The following is an 18,759-nucleotide window of genomic DNA, read 5'->3' as shown; positions in this document are numbered from 1 at the left end:
CTTGAGATCTCCAATTTTCTTGAAGAGATCTCTAGTCTTTCCCATTCTGTTGTTTTCCTTGATTTCTTTGCCTTGTTCATTGAAGAAGGCCTTCTTGTCTCTCCTTGCTATTCTCTGGAAATCTGCATTCAGTTGGATATATCTTCCCCTTTCTCCCTTGCTTTTCACTTCCTTTCTTTCCTCAGCTACTTGTAAAGCCTCATCAGACAGCCACTTGGCTTTCTTGCATTTCCTTTTCTTTGGGATGGATTGAGTTGCTGCCTCCTGAACAATGTTACGGACCTCCGTCCATAGTTCCTCAGGCACTCTGTCTATCAGGTCTAATCCCTTAAATCTATTCCTCACGTCCACTGTATATTCATAAGGCATATGATTTAGGTCATACCTGAATGGTTTAGTGGTTTTCCCTACGCTCTTCAATTTAAGCTGAAATTTTGCAAGAAGAAGCTCATGATCTGAGCCACAGTCAGCTCCAGGTCTTGTTTTTACTGACTGTATAGAGCTTTTCCATCTTTGGCTGCAAAGGTCAAAATCAATCTGATTTCGATATTGACCATCTGGTGATGTCCATGTGTAGAGTCGCCTCTTGTGCTGTTGGAAAAGAGTGTTTGCTATGATCAGCGTGTTCTCTTGGCAAAACTCTATTAGCCTTTGTGCTGCTTCATTTTGTACACCAAGGCCATGCTTGCCTGTTATCCAGGTGATTTCTTGACTTCCTACTTTAGCATTCCAATCCCCTATGATGAAGAGGACATCTTTTGTTGGTGTTAGTTCTAGAAGGTGTTGGGGGTCTTCATAGAACCAATCAACCTCAGCTTCTTCGGCCTCAGTGGTTGGGGCACAGACTTGAATTACTGTGATGTTGAATGGTTTGCCTTGGATTCGTACTGAGATCATTCAATCGTTTTTGAGATTGTACCCCACTACTGCTTTTCCCACCCTTTTGTTGACTATGAGTGCTACTCCATTTCTTCTAAGGGATTCTTGCCCACAGTAGTAGATATGATGGTCACCTGAGTTAAATTCGCCCATGCCTGTCCATTTTAGTTCGCTGATTCCCAAGATGTCGATGTTCAATCTTGCCATCTCATGTTTGACCACCTCCAGCTTACCTTGATTCATTGATCTGACATTCCAGGTTCCTAAACAATATTGTTCTTTACAGCATCGGATTTTCTTTTCACCACCAGACACATCCACAGCTGAGTGTCCTTTCGGCTTTGGCCCAGCCGCTTCGCTCTTTCTGGCGCTACTTGGAAATACCCTCTGCTCTTCCCCAGTAGTATATTGGACACCTTCCAACCTGAGGGGCTCATCTTCCAGCGTCATCTCTTTTAGCCTTGTGATACATTCCATGGGGTTTTCTTGGCAAGAATACTGGAGTGGGTTGCCATTTCCTTCTCCAGTGGACCACATTTTGTCAGAACTCTCTGCCATGACCTGTCCGTCTTGGGTGGCCCTGCACGGCATAGCTTATGGCTTCACTGAGTTACACAAGCCCCTTCGCCACAACAAGGCAGTGATCCATGAAGGGGAATTAATGAGGTACATTATGGTAATTTTCATTTTTTTAGGACCCTACTGAAATAGCAACCCCTGCAATGGTCATCTCAGATGCATATGTACAGTCTCTGATGCTTTGGCAGCCATTAAAGGAAACCAGTCTGTCTTGACAGAGATGTTTCCTGGAATGTTTAATTGAAATGCTAGTCCATTTCTGAGTGGAAGTTTCCCCAAGCTCAGGTGTATGACGTCTTCCATGTCCTTCCTAGCCCTAATTAGTTTTCACATATTCTACCTTACAATATTGCCAGTGTGGTATAGTTTTAGAATGTTGGACTGGGACTGGGGAGTCCTGAGTTCAAGTCCCCACTCAACCATGAAGCTCACTGGGTGACTTTGGGACAGTCGTTGTCTGAGTTTGGATGATCACAGGATGGAAAAGAAGCCATTGTGGCTTCCCCCCCGACCCTCATCATTTACATAAATACCCATGCTGCAGTGTGAGTTGGCATGTTGTCTGAGCCTGGCATGCGGTGCAGCAGGGGTGGCTTCATACCCACCCTACCACCCACAACATGCAGTAGGGGTTGTACGGTAGATACGAAGCCATCCCCACCGTGCTGTGTTCTGACGATACACCAACCCGCGCTGCATCACAGGTAATTATATAAACAAGGGGAAAGCTCACAGCACACAGAAGGGGAAAAGCCATGATGGCTCCCTCCCTCCTATGCAATCATCCAAAAACTCTCAGCCTAACCTACCTCACAGGGTTGTTGAGAGGATAAAATGGAGAGGAGAAGGATTATGTAAGCCTCCTTAGGCTCCTTGAAGGAAATGGAGGGATATAAATGTAACAAATTAATTAATTAATTCCAAGGGGTGTGGATACCTTCATCAATGACGAATGACTTCCCTATTAAAGGAATGGGACCCATGTCCACCGGGAAGTTCAGTCCTCTCTCTTCCAGTGTAATCTTACTTCCTGATGCTTATCTAGTACCTTTGTAGCTGAAGCTGTTCCTGGCCAGGGATAGCCAGCCCAGGAAACATGGGACTAACACCATATTATACTTACTGGAATGAGTTAAACAAAGACCCCGAACAATGCAAGTATATTGTATTTTACCCATCGTAGACAAAGAAAATCCATCAACATTCCTTCTTTCCTTGTACACTTTGACTGTAATACAATTCTAATGTGGCTAGAAAAATTGGAGTAGTAGATTTGGTGGTTTATATAATATTAATAAATCCCCTTCCTTCTCCCCATGTAATTCAAAGCCTACTCCTACTAATATTAGTCTCATGCAAAGCACAAAAAGAATGTTATGTCATAATTACAACAAATTATAAGCTTGGCATGTTTCTTTGAGGCAGGGGCAAAGGAAGTATGATTCATGAATGAGATGTGCTTCCTGTTTGGGCATGGCTGGTGTGACATTAGAAAATAAACTTGCACTGTAGAGACACATCTCTGTCATGCCAATTCCTTCCAAAGGTTACACCAGCTGCATAAAAAGAAGAACTGAAATCACATGTCACCTTTTCAGGCACCAGGGTAATATGCAAAGCTGTTCTTGCTATGGTGCATCATATATGTGGTCTGAAAACAAATACTTTTTAATATACACTCTCAATGTTCAAGGAGCTTACAAATAATTTAGTGGTTACGCTTATGCTCGTACTGGTGCATACAGCACACGTGTGTTTGTTTCCTATTTGGTTTGATTTGTTTCAATACTGGCATTATAGAATTACAAGATGCCACAGTCCTGCACCAATTTTCAGAAAAGTCTCAAGATCAGAAGATATTCTAATGATCTGGAAGTTTAATATTTTCACAACATTCCCCCAAATGGAAGAATTTAATTTGTTTTGTCTTTTTTAAAAATGGAATATTAAAGTGTTGTACTTATGAACCAAAATGTTCAAATAAATTATCTCTGATTTAATTTATTACTATGTATGTACTGGGGAAAAAACTGTACTGGTTTTAAAAGCAGAAAGCTAGGAAGAGACATTGCTTCCATTAGTATAGAAATGAAATAAATAAAATAAATAAGATTTGTTAGGAATATGGTATTAAACTTTTTAAAAATAAATCTGGCTTCTATCTCAATTGCGAAAGAAAGGGGGCATAACTTTAAAAATCTATATAAAATTAATTTAGCATAATCTCCCAGCATAAGGCTGCCATGATTTGGATGTTGAGGCTATGGACTACATTAAAAATTAAATTGATATATTAACTCCTTCAACATATATATATATAAATGTTTCTTAATGTTGTAATGTTGTAAAGCCGCCTTGAGTCCCAGTATTGGGAAAAAGGCGGGATATAAATAAATAATTATAATTTCAAACAAAATGGCTCTAACATGCATTTTCCTCTACTAGAGATGTTTCATACTTTAAAAATGTATCTATACAAAGGATAACCCTATATATGTCTATTCAGAAGTATACCTCACTGAGTGCAATGTCCCATTATCCCTTACTCCCAGGAAAGCGTGTATAGGATCACAGCCATAATGTATTTATAAATTTATCTACTGTGTATATGTATATTATTAGTTTATGTTTAAAGTAGCCAACTATTTCTGAAATGGCTACTAATAAGTATACTGTACCACACACACACACACAGAATTGTAGCATTAAAAAAATACTGAATACTCCTCTGCTTTGAAACAAATAAAAAGATCACACACTTTCAGTTCTACCCCATTTAAAGTAAAATCACCATGCAAGTTTCCTTATCACTTTAACTGTGAACAAACTAAGTTCTAGAAAACTAAGAAGTAACTTAAAAATAGAGTTCTAGAATACTGTTGGACACAAACTATTTATGTGGGTTTTTAAAAAATTAAAATGACATTAACATACAAACTGAGCAGCAATACCATGCATTTTTTAGTTCAAGTGTATCCATGCACGTTTTTAGAAGTTAAGATAAACCGTTCAGTATAGAAGATTGATATTTGAGGCAAGTAGCCCAATCATATGCATAGTTACTCAGAAGTAAGCCTTACTTAGTTCAATGGGGCCAACTATGCAGGCATAGAATTGAAGCTTTAAGGTGCCAGTTAATAGAAAATTTTCTTGTCAGGTTGTGAGGAAGAGCCAGATCAAGAGAAAATCTTCAGGTGCTTTCCCAATTTGCTACTGGACAATTATTTTGCAATGGTCACTTTTTCCAATTATAAGAATGTCCCATACCCAAGTCTATTAGCTATCAACTATGAAGCTTTTCCAGCCACTGACTATTTCAATTTGGGGCATTCATATTTTGCTGGTGCAAGATAATGTATCATCCTTAACTGAGCAACATAAATTGTGGGTCAATCAATAGAACATTTATGCCGCTAATAATCCCTTTAAGTACAAGTACTGCTAACAAAGATGGCTTGATTCAATCACACAAACACACTAAATTTGCTGGTAGATTCCTATGGAACTACAGCCCCTAAGGGCTTTGTGACCCTTTAGAGTTGAATTTCAGCTTTTCAGAGTCCAAATATCAGCTGCTTCACAATTTTAAACCCTATTAACAAATATTGGTACAGCTCTCCCAATATCCTTTCCTCAGGCATCTCTCAATAGCCTTTCTTGGCATCCCATGAAATATGAAACCTTTATTAGTCCGTTATGTTATCAAAGTATAGCAGGTTGCCTCTCAAATTTTCTGTTCACATGCTCCTTTATTTTATTTTTTTCCTTAGTGAAGCTTGTACAGATTCAGTTTTATTGAATAACTCAAATGATAAGCAACAACGGAATAAACAGCCTCCTGTTGGCAAAAGAATCCTGTTTACATATTCACACCACTTTTCTCCCATCATTATGGGGGCTGACAAGGGAGTGATAAAAGTACTACCCAACCAGTTCCAAAAGCTCCAACTATTTACTGTCTATTTAGTTTGCATTCTGTATGGAAATTTTTAGTTAACATTCTGGAAATCAGTGTCAACTTGGCAGTTCAAAAGTCTAATTACTGTAACAGAAACTAGCCCAATTAAATACACCACTTCGCTGTATTTTTTGTTTGTTTATTATATAAAACTAGAAATCCAGACAGTAACATGTTAGCATTGTTACGAAGTCCTAAAAAGGTTTTGATCTTATCCTCCTGTGTAATTAATTAGGCATGGAAAACGCAAAGTTTTGCAAAACACGTAACAACTCAAGTAATGTATCAGGAAAATCAAGAAGAATCCTGTAGCACCTTAAAGACCATCAACATTAGGGATACAGGACTCTATAGTTTTTACTGCAACGACTGCTGCCTCTCTGGAAGTTTCTGTCAGGAAACTGTTTAGAAGCAATTCGGCAGTAACGACTCACTTCTGGAGAACATACAGCACAGACCAAGTTCTATGTTCAGTTTAATGCAGAATTTAACGTAATCATCACTGTTTGCTGGAAACCACACACAAGAATGGTCTTAAGTGCCTAACGTGGTACGAGCGTTTTCCTTTCTCCCTGTTGTTGGGAGAGTTGCAGGATGCTCACGCACGAAGCTTTGCTTGCAGCGACCAAAGTTTTCTGTTACAGAAGTTATCCTTCACCTCCCTCCCGGAAGGTGGCTTACCTGTTCTCTGGAAATGCAAGGCAACGAGGGTCTCCTGGACATTTTGCAGCTGCCATAGTAACTGGCGGACGTCTCCCCCAAGGACACGCAGCTGGATCTCCTCCTGGGTCGTATCACAGGCACTTTCTCCTCTGCGCTGCTGGGCAGCTTCGGGTGGGAATACTGAGGGTGGTGCTGCGGCCCCCGGCCCGGCGAGCAGCAAGAAGATAAGATGCCGCGCTCCCCGCCCAGCAGCGCCAGGAGGCAGCCCGCCACCCCGACGAAGCCGGACAGCAGCGGCCTAAGGGCCGGAGGGAGGGAGCCCAGGCTGGTGAGCGAGACCAGCCACGCGAGGCTGGAGAAAACCAAGACCAGAAGGCTCCTGCGGAGTTTGAGGCTGCGCTGCAGGAGAGTCAGCGCGGCCACCGCGCTCAGCGTGGCCAGCAGCCGCCCGGCCACCATTTGCAGTTCGGCCGGCGGGGCCTGGGGGGCGCCCTCCTCCGCCTCGTCCTGGCGGGGCAGCAGGAGCCACTGCAGCGCCACCGCGTCCCCCGAGTAACAACACACCGGCAGCGCCAGAACCCACCAGAGGCCGCCGGGCTCGTCCCGGGCCAGGTAGCAGGTGAGGAAGAAAAAGGCGCAGGCGAGGCTGAAGAGGGGGCTGAGGCACTGGCAGAGCCCGAGCAGCACGGCTGCCTCGCGGGGGCTGCCAGCCGCCGCCTTCCTTTCGCTATCCCCCCAGCGGAGCCCCCACCACAACAGGAGCGCCAAGGGAGCCGCCGCCGCCGCGCTCAGCCCGAAGAAGAGAGCTCCGCGGTAAGCGGCTGGGAGCAGGGAAAGGAAGCCCAGCGGCGGGCTCTGTGGCAGGGGGGTCGCGCATCCCTTCACGTAGCCGTTCCTCAGGCTGCTGGGCTCGGGACGAGCCGAGGCGCTGTGCGGAGGCTGGCAGGCAAGTTTGTTGTGGCCCGGGGGAGGCGCGGCGGCGGCGGCTTCATTCTCTTCCCTCATGGTGGTCGCGCGGGAACAGACGGGAGGGGGAGTTCGTCAGCCGCTCCTCTCTCCCGACACTGCCGCCTCCCTCATCTTTTCGAAAGAAAGACGCGCCGAGGGTACCAGCAGTCGCGGGCTCCGCTCCTGGAGCGCAGGCGGCGGCGGCGGAGGAGAGTCCGGACTCGGAGCATGGTGGGTAAAAGGGGGAGGGAGAGCGAAAGGTAAAAGTATCTCTTTCTCTCTCGCTCCGAGCTGCGCTCCCTGAGGGAACTCGCTGTCGCCTCCCAGAGCTCAACGGCAGTAACGTCCGTTCGCGCGCTTACGGGCCGCGCCGCGGTGGTCGAGCGGGGGGGGGGGGGAGTTGTTGAGAAATAGCGATTCGGGACTTCCCTTCTGTCTTTTTTAACCGCCTTCCACACGTTTCCTTCTGGGTCCGGAGTAGGTTCGAAAGGACAGGCAACCGGAGAAGCTCGGAGAGGGCAGTTGGGTTCTAACGGTCGCCCTTGAAAGGGGCGGGGGCGGGGGCGGGGGGAGAAAGAAAGGGTTAACGGTGCGATATGCCGCACACGCCTCATTCAGAGGTAAGCCCCGCTGAGTGCAGCGGGCGTTACTCCCGGCGGGCAAGCACCGTTGCAGCTTCGGTGCCAGGCGGCGGCGAGTCTCGCCTGCCCTGCGGCGGGGGTGGGGCGTTCTGGAGCGGAGCGTGGATTTCAAATGGACTCGCGTCCACTCCTCTCCCGCCTCGAGGAAGGGGATGGCGAAGATCGTTTCAGATCGTCCCTGAAAATTCCCCTCACAACTTTCCGCGTTGGCCGCGCTAAGGCTGTTGGGACCTTGTTGAATTTGCCCCCAGCACTTTCCCCTCTCACACTCACACACGTGTAACTTGTAATTATCTTCATAGAATGCCTCCTTTCCTTCCATTTAAAGCATAGGGAGTGGTGGGACAAGCTGAAGACCTGGGCAATACAAAAAAAAGAAAAACCTGATACAAAAAGAGTGGACCTTAGTACTCCATTTAAAACAACGTTCCTGACATATCAAACGGTAGACGCCCATTTTCATCAGCCTTTTCATCTCCAAATGTAATGTAAAGCCCAATAAGTGATCTAGATTCTAGAATGCTGGCCCGAAGTAGGAGAGTACAACAAATCTAGGTGTGTTGCTCACAAGATCTCTGAATCCAAACATACACCTTCCCCTACGATTAAAAAAAAAAGAAAAAGGAATTTCCACTGAATTGTAAGCTGGGCCAGGGAGGGAATCATGCCTCCTTACTAGAGGGAGTGATCCCTGGCTGCCTGAAGGATACAGAGGTATGACCAGTGTAGGCTGGCAGCTCCAATGTCAATGAGGCAGTGAATCCACTTTGGGTTTCAGTCAAAACTCTAAAGAAGCTATCCAAGGTGCTTGGATAGCTCCTTTAGAGGTATGACTGGTTCCGACTGAAACCCAGAGTGGATTTACTGCCCCTCTGACATTGGAGCTACCAGCCTCCACTGGGTATGACCACTCCTGAAGAAATCCTCCCTGGACCTGGAAGATCTCAACAACTCTAGGCCAGTGGCAAATGTTCCTTTTCTAGGCATGATCCTTGCCGACCAGCTTCAGAAGCTCTTGGATGAAACTATTTAACTATATGAAACCATTGAGTGGGGTCGTCAAGAGTTTGGAGTGCATTGCCATCAGTATTCTGATGACACACAGCTCTGTTTCTCCTTTTCATCATCAGGTAAGGCAGTGGATGTGCTAGATCCATGCTGGGCTGCAACAATGGACTGGATGAGGGATAATAAACTGAAGCTTAATCCAGACTACAATGCTGTCAGTGGGTGGTTCTTCTGACCGGATGGTGTTCAGCCTGTTCTGGATGGGGTTGTGCTCACGCTGGAGGAGGAGCAGGTTCGCACCTTGCAGGCTGTCTTGGAGCCATCAGGTGGCCTCAGTGGCACAGAGTTCTTTCTACCAGCTTTGCTTGCTGGCCCAGCTGCAACCATCTCTGGACAGGGATAACCTGGTTTTGGTAGTCTATGCACTGGTAACCTCCAGTTTAGATTACTGCAACAAGTTCTATGTGGAGCTGCCTTTGAAGATGGTTTGGAAAATACCAATTCTGGCCCACTTACACTGGCTACCTATATGTTTCTGAACCCAGTTCAAGGAGCTGTTTTTGACCTATAAAGCCTTATACGGCTCAGGATGACAATATGTGATGGTGCCTCTCCCAGTATGAACTTACCTGTACTCTGCAATCACCTTCTGAGACCCTCCTCAGAGTGCCTCCTCCAAGGAAGGTTTGGAGGACAGCAACGAGGGAGAGGGCTCTTTCAGTGGTGGACCCCCGACTGAAATGCTTTCCCCAGTGAACCCTGACTGGCACCAACATTGTCATCTTTTCAGTGCCAGATCAAGACTTTATTCCCAGGCATTTGAAGGCATATGATGGACTTTTAATGCATCAGTTGTTTTGGTTATGGTATGTATTGATGTTTTAGTTGTTTTATTATGTTTTGGTATTTTTAATGGAATTTTTAAAATGTTTTTTATGTTCTAATAATTTTGTTGTAAATCACCTTAGGTCTTTTTAAAGAGAAAGACAACTAAGGGAACAATCCTATCAAGATAGGGGGCCGCCTCTGAACTTGGAGGCTACCACCTACCCAAAGCAAGGCAGGAGAGGCATGGGAAGGATTGTTCTCTCCACACCTCTCCTGCCTCGCTATTTTTTTGCTAGACAGCCATTTTCGGCTTTCTAGCAATGGGGGGGCCGACCAGAAGAGGAAGCTGCTGTACGACACATTGGATGTGTCGTACACGCAGCTCTGCTCTCCCCGCCCCAGAACACCCTTTTTTGGTCTGCGCTTCTCTTCTGAGCACCGAGGATGGGGCTTTTCTGCGCTGCCTCAGAGGCAGCACGGACAACGGGGGAGGTCAGTTTTCCAGGAAATGACCCCGGAGCATGGGCTCCGAGGTCGGTTCCCAGAAATGAGCATATCCTATGGCCCTCTAGACAGTGTCTAGTGGCCATAGGATTGCTCCCTAAGAAATTATAATAATATTATTAAAATCTCACAAAAACATCATCATAAACATTAAAACAGTAACTTCCATTATAAAACATTTTTAAAGCATTTTTAAAAACACTAAAACAGTTTTAAAAACTGAAAAGATGTGTCTTGACAGTTAGGGCCTGGCTATCTAAGGGACCACTTGTTGGTTTATCTTCTTTAATTTGCTGTGAAGCACGTAGTTTACTTTAAGCACCACACAAATTATAATGACCAGGCAAATCCAGATGCAGGATCCCTGGCATTCTTGTCAGAGGACAGGAGATGCACCTGTCAGGGCCAGGAAATCCTAATCTCTGAAAATCCAACCTTGTCAGCCCAGAAGAAAGAGGTTTCAAGCTTCTACTCCTGGAGGCATTCCACCCCCAGTTCTGCTAATTGACACAAGAGACCCTGAGATACTTCACCACACTAGCTCTAGGATTCTACATCTTTTATGCCTTGTCTCAGAGGCCCAGAAGTAAAAACAGGGTCAGAAGAACCAACAAGAAGCTTTCAGGAGGTGTAAGTACATCTAGCTGTAAAACGTGGCCACCTACTACATAGGCAGTAAGAGAGAGAGCAGGGGTAGGATGTTCACTCACCATGAGGAAAAACTAGCATTTTGGGCTTTTTGTATTAGAAAAAAACAACTGGGGGCGGGGGAGGACAAATTTACAAAAGTGCATTCTGTGAAGAAGGGCTAGACATGGGCATCACCTCTTGAAACTGGCTGGCAGTAGATTCAGGATAAACAAAAGAAAGTACTTCTTCTCATAACACATAATTAACTTATGGAATTCACTCCAACAAGAGTGGCTACTGGCTTTAAAGAGAGAGTAGATGAATTTTGACAAGATGGGCCTATACATCTTGTCATGCCTATCCACATGTATTAATCATGATAGCTGACTCAAACCTCCACATTCAGAGATAGTATAGCTCTGATTATCAGTTCCTTGGAAGGTAAACAATGGTGGAGGACCTTCAAGACTTGATTGTGGGCTTCCAAGGAGCAACTGGCTGGCCAGTGTCGGATACAAGATGCTAGATGGACTAGATCCAGAAGGGCTCTTCTTATGTTAACATACCTGAGCCACAACAGGATTAAGGAAACAGTTGCTCATGCAACATCATTTGTTGGGTCAGCCTCCTAGTATCCTAGCCTTGTTCCTGGCCTCTTTGCTTTGCCTTGCAGCCACTGCAACCTGACCAGGCTAGGTCCACTCTCTTAACCATTGGATTCCTTGGATCTTGCATAAACCTTGACTGGGCAGTTTTTCTGGACTACATTTAATCCTTTGTTTGCTATGTTCCCTAGCCATTTTTTTGGAGTAAAAAGCAATCAAGGGGGAGTCCTCTGGCTTGGAGCCCAGCAATCCCCTCTAGGCACATTACTGGGTCAACATAGGGATGTAGGTTACTAGTGTGTGTGTGGGGGTTCAGGGGTGCAAATTACTAGGGTATGGACTCTGGATCCCCTGACTTGGGTCTCTGGCTCAAGAGCCCCTGAACTTACAGGTTTGGCCTGTGGCTCAGGCCGGGTCATAATGCAAAGGCCCAGGTTGGTTTTGAGTACCTCTGCCTTCGGTGGTGCTGGTCTGAAGGAACCAAATGGCCTTCAGGTCAGACCAGAGCTGCTGCTCAGGGTGGAGGTTCTGGTAGCACCCATATACTTTGCTGCCTCAGAACCAGATTTGGACAGTACCCATTCATTAAAACATCACCAAATGCCCGCTTCCTAATTAGTCCAGCTGGTTAAAAATGTCCTTACAAACACATCTAGTTGTGATGTTAAAATATATTGTTGTCCAAAAATGCCACAATGCGCCTGTATAGAACCAGGCATGGCACTACTTTCTCATGAACAAAATTGCCAAGGGCTTCAAGAGAGTAGCTGTATATATGCATGAGTACACAGAAGCACAACACACAATCCATCCAGCTGCCAGTTATTATGTTTAGCAGGATCCCTGTCCATAACTCTCCTCCATAATGCTGCTGGAAGTGCATGGTGCCACTCCGCTATTTGTGAAAATTGTCTAGGAACACCTGATTCCTAAAGCAGTCTCAACAGTCACATATCAACCACAGCATGCTATCAGCTGCCATTCACAATATACTGAAATTTTAAAAAAACTTCCTCCAAAGAATCCATGATTAAATGTTGATTCTGTGCACTGCATGTTGACGCACACCCCATTTAGTAAAACAACCCAGGATCCCTGCCTTTTTAACAGCCAAAGCATACACAGAACTCTTCTATCTAGTGTCCATAGTATACTGCAGAAATCTGAACTCGCCTCCACTTGCCAGTTTGAGGTTGGGCATAGTGCCGTTATCCCATTTATGAAAACAACCCTGAACTCTTGGTACCAGTCACCCAAGTCCCACATCTGGCTGGCAGTCATGAAATTCGGCTGAAAATGTCTCCAGAACTGACATCCATACAAGTGTCTGTTCCAGGAAGGGCATTGTGCCAATCTCTTTATGCAAGCTGCCTGGAACACCTAGTTCCCAGGCAGTCATGGTGATCCTAATGAAACACATAGAACATAACTAATGGAAAGCTATGCTATACTGCACAAAACCTTTCTGGACTCCTCTTACAAATGCCCATTCCAGAGAGGGCATTCTAGCCCTCTTTCCATTTGTAATGGAACCTCAGAACATCTAGTTCCTAGCTACCCTTGAGTGGCCATTATTGGGAAAGGTCAGCTTTGACTTACATAACCATCTTCATGTTTAAACTCACAGGGAGGGGGAAGCTCAGTATCACTCAGAAACAAAACCTATTTGGGCTGACTTTGGGTAACCTAAAGTCTTCCCAGGGAATGGTTGTGGGAAAGGCGGGTTTCATTTCATGCTTATCTGCTTCTGTTTTTGTAACTCCACTTTCCCCACCACCTTCATCTTCACCTTGGATGAAAATGATAACGCCCACAGTCTGTGTTATCTCCAGTCCATTAGCTTTTATGTAGGAGGAGGCAGGAACCCAGTGGAAAAATGGTTGATCAGCACATCATGTTCCTTCTGAATTTAAACGCTGCTGTTTCTTCTCCATTCCCTACAGCTACTCCTTTGGGACAAGGAGTGCTTTCCTGATGAGAAAATGAATCTCCAGGGGTTACATTTATTTATTTATTTATTTATTTTGGTAAATGTATATAATGCTTTTTATGGAGAACCCTCACAAGGTGACTTACAACACGCATGCAAACAAATAAAAACAAGGCATTAAAACAGAAAACAATTTAAAAATAGCAGGAGCTAAAATACTGAGCCAGGAAAATTTTCACTAAAAAGCTGAGTGGAGGAAAATGTTTTTGAATTCTTAAGGGGAAGGGGATTCCACAACTGGTAGGCCACCGCCAAAATATAATGGGTAATTTCATATTGTTAATATTTTAATGAAGCATACATAGAGAGCGGGGAGGCGGGAGTAACCCATCCTGAATATTTGGGATAGGATTGACATTTAATAAACATATATTTCAGCATTAATTCTCCTTGTACTACATTCTGTGTATTCTTTAGCAATGACATTGATTTCCCCTCCCCACTCATACTCTGGTGATAGTATATCCAGAAGGTTTGGTACTGTAATATCTGCTGCAAACAATGGTGACCAGCTGAACTTTTCCTTTCTAGAAATTATATTTTATTCCATATGTTTCTTCCAAGGATTTGTAACAGCTGTGCAAATATGTCAACAATGTGGTGATACACCAACAGCTGTTTTAATGCTTATACGTATCTACCAAGTAGTTTTAGTGAAGGATGGGTGAAAGCTGCCTTGAAACCATTATGGATGTAGTCCAGGCCTGCACAACTTCAGATCCACCAAACCAAATGATATCTACCAGCCATGGACGATGGGGCTCACCATGGGGCTCAGGAAAGCCTCTGTTTTTGCTGCATGGGTGGGATAGCAAAAACGGGAATCATCAAGCAATTAGTAGGCCACCATACATGACTTGTGGGCTCTGGTTGCCTTGATGGATCACAAGTTATGCAGGTCTGCTTGAAGGCTTTTTACCAAATGTTACATGGACATAGAAAAATCAAGTGCACTAATTTTTTTAATGTCCTTATATCCATGGAATTTTTTATAATATAGGCGTCATGTATGATGTACTGTCTGAACTTAGGAATCTGTCAAAACAATTGCAGAGGGAGGATGTTACATTGCCAGGAGCTGTCTCACTGTTGTCAAGGCAGGATCGTATTTCTGCTTCCAAAGCAGTCTTGGTGCAGAGGTGGTTCTGCCAAATAAAATGTGTGCTGTACACATGCTGAACTGAATTAACACAAAGCTGTTATAGTCAATGCATCATTCAGGGGATTGGCAAACCATAACTAAATGTGAATGATGACAACAGGACTCCCAGAACTAAAGTTCACTCTGAAAAAGTATTCTGAAATGCAGAACTTGGCTGTGCATCACATACCAAAGTCATTTCCTGCAGCTGTAAAATAGCAAGTAGCACAACATTCTTCCTACATCCACAGCTATCATCTTATACACATAACTTCTTACTTGTATTGGATATATCTACATTTTAACCGTCATCCAGGTGCCTATCCCAATTCTGTAAACATTGTTCTTGAATAGATGATATACCAAAATTCAAACCAATATCCATTCAAGCGAGGACAATTAACTTTCCCTACTTATATTTTTGTCCACAAGTAGTAATGGGAAAAATCTCAAGACCCACATTTTTTCTAAAAGGGGGAAATTGTAGACCATTATTCATCAAAATGTGCACAGAATTGCATAGTCTCGGCTACAACAAGTAAAAATGGGGGCAATTATTTTGGAATTACCCAAAACAGAGGTGAGGTTTTCCAGATTTGCAGGAAGTTATTATTTAGAACACCATTCACTAAACTCTGTAGCTGTACTCTTATATATTCACCCAAAAGTAACTGTGTCCCACAGGAGTCAAGCCTTAGGGTTGCAGGCTAGCTAAGCTCTGCAGAGCCCCCAATGCAAGCATGGTACTGTGCAGTGCTGACATTTGGATATTGCTTCCTGGTTGTGTGGGGAGGGGATCAGCCACCTTCTTCCACTCACTTCATGTTCAGAGACATGAATCAGAAACCAGAAAGACATGAAAGCCAGGTCAGCCTTCGAAGCTGAATGGAGCAGAGGCATAGAACCTTCAGATCAGATTGTTCAGAAGAGAGTTATCTAGAAGCAATGTGGCCAATAATGATACAGAACACTTAGGGCTTTTCTACATGAGGCATTTACTGTGTGCTCATCATTGCCTACTCACGGTGGTTTACTGGTTCTTTGGACGACATCGTGACCCTCCAGTTTCGCTTCTGTGTCTAACCAGCACTTTCAGAGAAGTTTTTTTTAGAGCAGGGAAAGTGCTGTATGTAATTGTAAAAGCAAAAGAAAGAGCAATTTCCTCTTTTGTATTTGTGCAAAATACTATTCTGGTGTAACCACAGTGCCACCTAGAGCTTATGTAGTGGGAAAGCAGAAGGGAAATGTTCCTTGTGTACTGCTCGGATCTCAATTCTGCGAGGAAACTGAAAGTACATACAGCAGATTAACAGCCTTGTGTAGAAAAGCTCTTAGACATATTTCACAGTTATGGACATTTAAAAAGTGAGGATGGTGAATAGGGTGAATTAAACAATCCACAAGCCTGAACTGAGGCCTTGGTGGAGAACTTCTCCTGTTTCTCTCTTGGAGATGAAGTGAGATAGTGCTAGTGAGTCCTCACCCTCATGCCCACATTTAACATAGTATGGGAGATGGTGGGGTTCAGAAATGCTGGAACAATCAGAGAAGGTGACTAGGGTGGTAATCAGCACTTGCATATATTTCATTTGGATAGATCTGACAGTAAAAGATCACCTTACACGTAGTATCAGATTGTTGGAATTGTATGGAATTCACAACTCGCAATAACCGAAAAGCAGTAGAGGGTGACCCGCAAGTGAAAGTGTGTGGCAAAACCACTCTGAATTCTTGAAATGTAGTTTCAGTCCAAAGCTACATTTGATTGTATAAACAACCATCACTCACTACTCACATGATACCCATTCGTGTTTTCTACGTGCTGTCATTTGGATGATGGCAAAGTATATGGAGAATAAGCAGTGGATATTCAAAAAGACAATACTTAAGAGATTAAGCCACAGTCTTAATGGAGAAAGTGGCTCTTGAGGAGAGGTTTAAAGCAAAAGAGTTGGCATAATGGAGGGCATTCTGGGGGTAAGGAGCAGCAAGGGAAAATAAGGGATATTTAAGAGACTAGGGGATATTCAGGCAGCTGAGTTTGTTAGAACTGGGGAAGCTACAGTCATGTACAATGATATATCAGGAAGTAAAGGCAGAAAGGTAGCATGGGGTTATTTATGCCTTCACCATTATCACAACATGATGTACAGTTGCATCAGTTTCCAAGTTATTTTTCTTTAGAAGTGTTAGTTATTTATAAAACTGCAACCTTAATCCAGAATCAGTAAATGAATAGCAACTATGATTTTCCATTTAGGATTATTAATGTATTACCTTAAACTTATCAGGTTGGGTCCAGGAACTGCCTCCTGTGAAAGGGATCTTCCACGAGAGGAACGGTTCCACTCATGGAAGGTTCCTCCACCTGATTTTTGGGGATCCCTCCGCCCCAGCTTCCACCATTCAGCAGAGTATCCTAACTCTCTGTGCAGCATTTTCAGGGGACTGGAGGGGCTGCTGTGGAAAAGAGAGTGCAGAGAAGTCCACTTCCGTAAGCACACCTGATCCAGTATAGATCTGTATCCAACTCATGTATTTTTGTAAGTGATACCACAAGTAACTTTAGAAGGCTCTGTTCCACTAAGGGGTTACTTTTATATCATACTAACCAGACTAGCACTGAATTTTTTTATATTTTATGTCCAATACGTTAGCCAATAGAAATTAGAAAACATCCTGGGACCTGCATTACTAGAGAGGGCCTTGCAAACTTTGGTCCAAATAGCTGGCTCACTTGCAAGAGCAACACAAGAACATGTGACATTAGAACAGATCAGTCAACATGAAGAGGCAAGTAGACAGGCGACAGACAGAGAAAGCAAAGTGAAAAGGCGATGAAGGACTGTTAAAAGGAAGGTTTGACAGAACTCACAACTGTTCCTTCACTGCTTTGCTCCAGATAAACAGGCAGCATGTGTCCTATACGGCTGCCACCTTTTTCTGATATTTGTTTATATTAAAATTTGTCCCACCAAAACAACCCATCATGGGTTTCCTTTGGTATCAAACCATAACCTACAGCAATCAAAACTACATATTAAAACAAAAAGAGATTATGTGCCTTTTAGCAACTGCAAGACAATTAGGAGTTAAACAGGTCCATCTTTCCCCATCATTGAATCACCATTTTCCAACGTCTGTTTGGAAAGTCAAAGAGTATATTTTCTGCTGAAACACATGATTAGCCTTTTAAAGTAGCTATAATATTGGTATGTTATATCTGAGGAGGAATGGTGCTCTTAAAGATTATGTTTCTCTTTTAGAAAGCAATATTTGGATAGCTATTTCAGTCATTTGTCCATCACATGACTGCCATTTTGTCCCACATATGCTAAATCTACTTATAATGAAATGGAAGCCTATCACAACCAATTTTGTGGAGCATGAAAATACTAAGGGTGCAATCCTAGGCATGTTTAGATAGAAAAAAGTCTTGCTGGGGAATGTTTGGAGTTGTAGATTTTTTTCTGTCTAAATATGCATAGGATTGTGTCCTAACAGCTCTCTTTTTTAAAGAACAACAACACATCACTGATTTTATTGCAGTCTTGCCCATAACATTTTTCCATGTTCAAAAGCTTTTCTGCAACTTGCAATACATCTTGGCTGTAAGCCTATGAACATTTCCACTTATTTCCATTGATTAGAGTTGCATTTGTGTTTCCAAGATCTGCCACAAAAAACTGAGCTATGTACTGTCCACTGACTCTAAAAGATAACTGTATAATACCTATGGGCCTAGAATATGTTTTATATATTCCTTTAATGTGACTGTGTATACTGTAACATCAAGTAAGTTTAACATCAAGCTTTCTAATAATTATTTTTTTGGTAGGTTAGCAGTCCAGCCCTAGGCATATTTATTAGGAAGGTGTATTTAGTGGGGCTTACTCCTAGGTATCAGAATATGTCCATTTTCTTCTTAAGACCAAGAAAAAGCTAGTCCTTTTTTCTAACTCCCTTTCTCATTGAAGAAAAATGTTTCAATCCTGCGCACATTTATGAGGGAGTAAGCTCCACTGAACATACTGGGACTTACTCCTGAGTAAATGTAACCCCTATAGACTGGATCATTTACTCCCTTAGGGGTGGAGTCCTCCTGGGAGGACTAAGAGAAAAGGAAACAAAAGGAGTCTGTTTTGCTAAGAAGCTGAATTCTAGAGAACTCATTTATGATTTTGTGCTCTTATCACCTTGTATAAGGTAAATTGAACTGATATTTGTGTATAGCAGAATTTCAAGGGGATGGGGAATCATTTTTGCATCTTTGATATTTATTATATTTATATTATTATTGCAGGGCTAATACCTTGAACAGCAATGTATGAGCTACTAATTGTGGATTGTCTTGTGGTCTAAATTTAAGGAATTTATGAAAGGGA

General features: G+C 43.4%; 1 protein-coding gene across 2 annotated transcripts in view; it reads right to left on the bottom strand.

Annotated features, from left to right (window-relative positions):
• PDE3B (phosphodiesterase 3B) overlaps positions 1-8,269 on the bottom strand; it is a 142,667-nt gene extending 134,398 nt beyond the window's left edge. For both annotated transcript variants that reach the window (XM_084854993.1, XM_084854994.1), the window contains exon 1: positions 6,098-8,269. In XM_084854993.1, the coding sequence (XP_084711119.1) occupies positions 6,098-7,084 (987 nt within the window). In that variant the 5' untranslated portion in view covers positions 7,085-8,269. The remainder of the gene's footprint in view (positions 1-6,097) is intronic.
• Positions 8,270-18,759: the final 10,490 nt, after the last annotated feature.

This window comes from Heloderma suspectum, chromosome 1 (genome assembly GCF_057233095.1).
Source record: "Heloderma suspectum isolate Gila_16-S chromosome 1, 16-S_ref, whole genome shotgun sequence".
Lineage (NCBI taxonomy): Eukaryota > Metazoa > Chordata > Lepidosauria > Squamata > Helodermatidae > Heloderma > Heloderma suspectum.
Note: the sequence above shows the minus strand (reverse complement) of the source record. Positions and strands in the feature narration are given on the sequence as shown.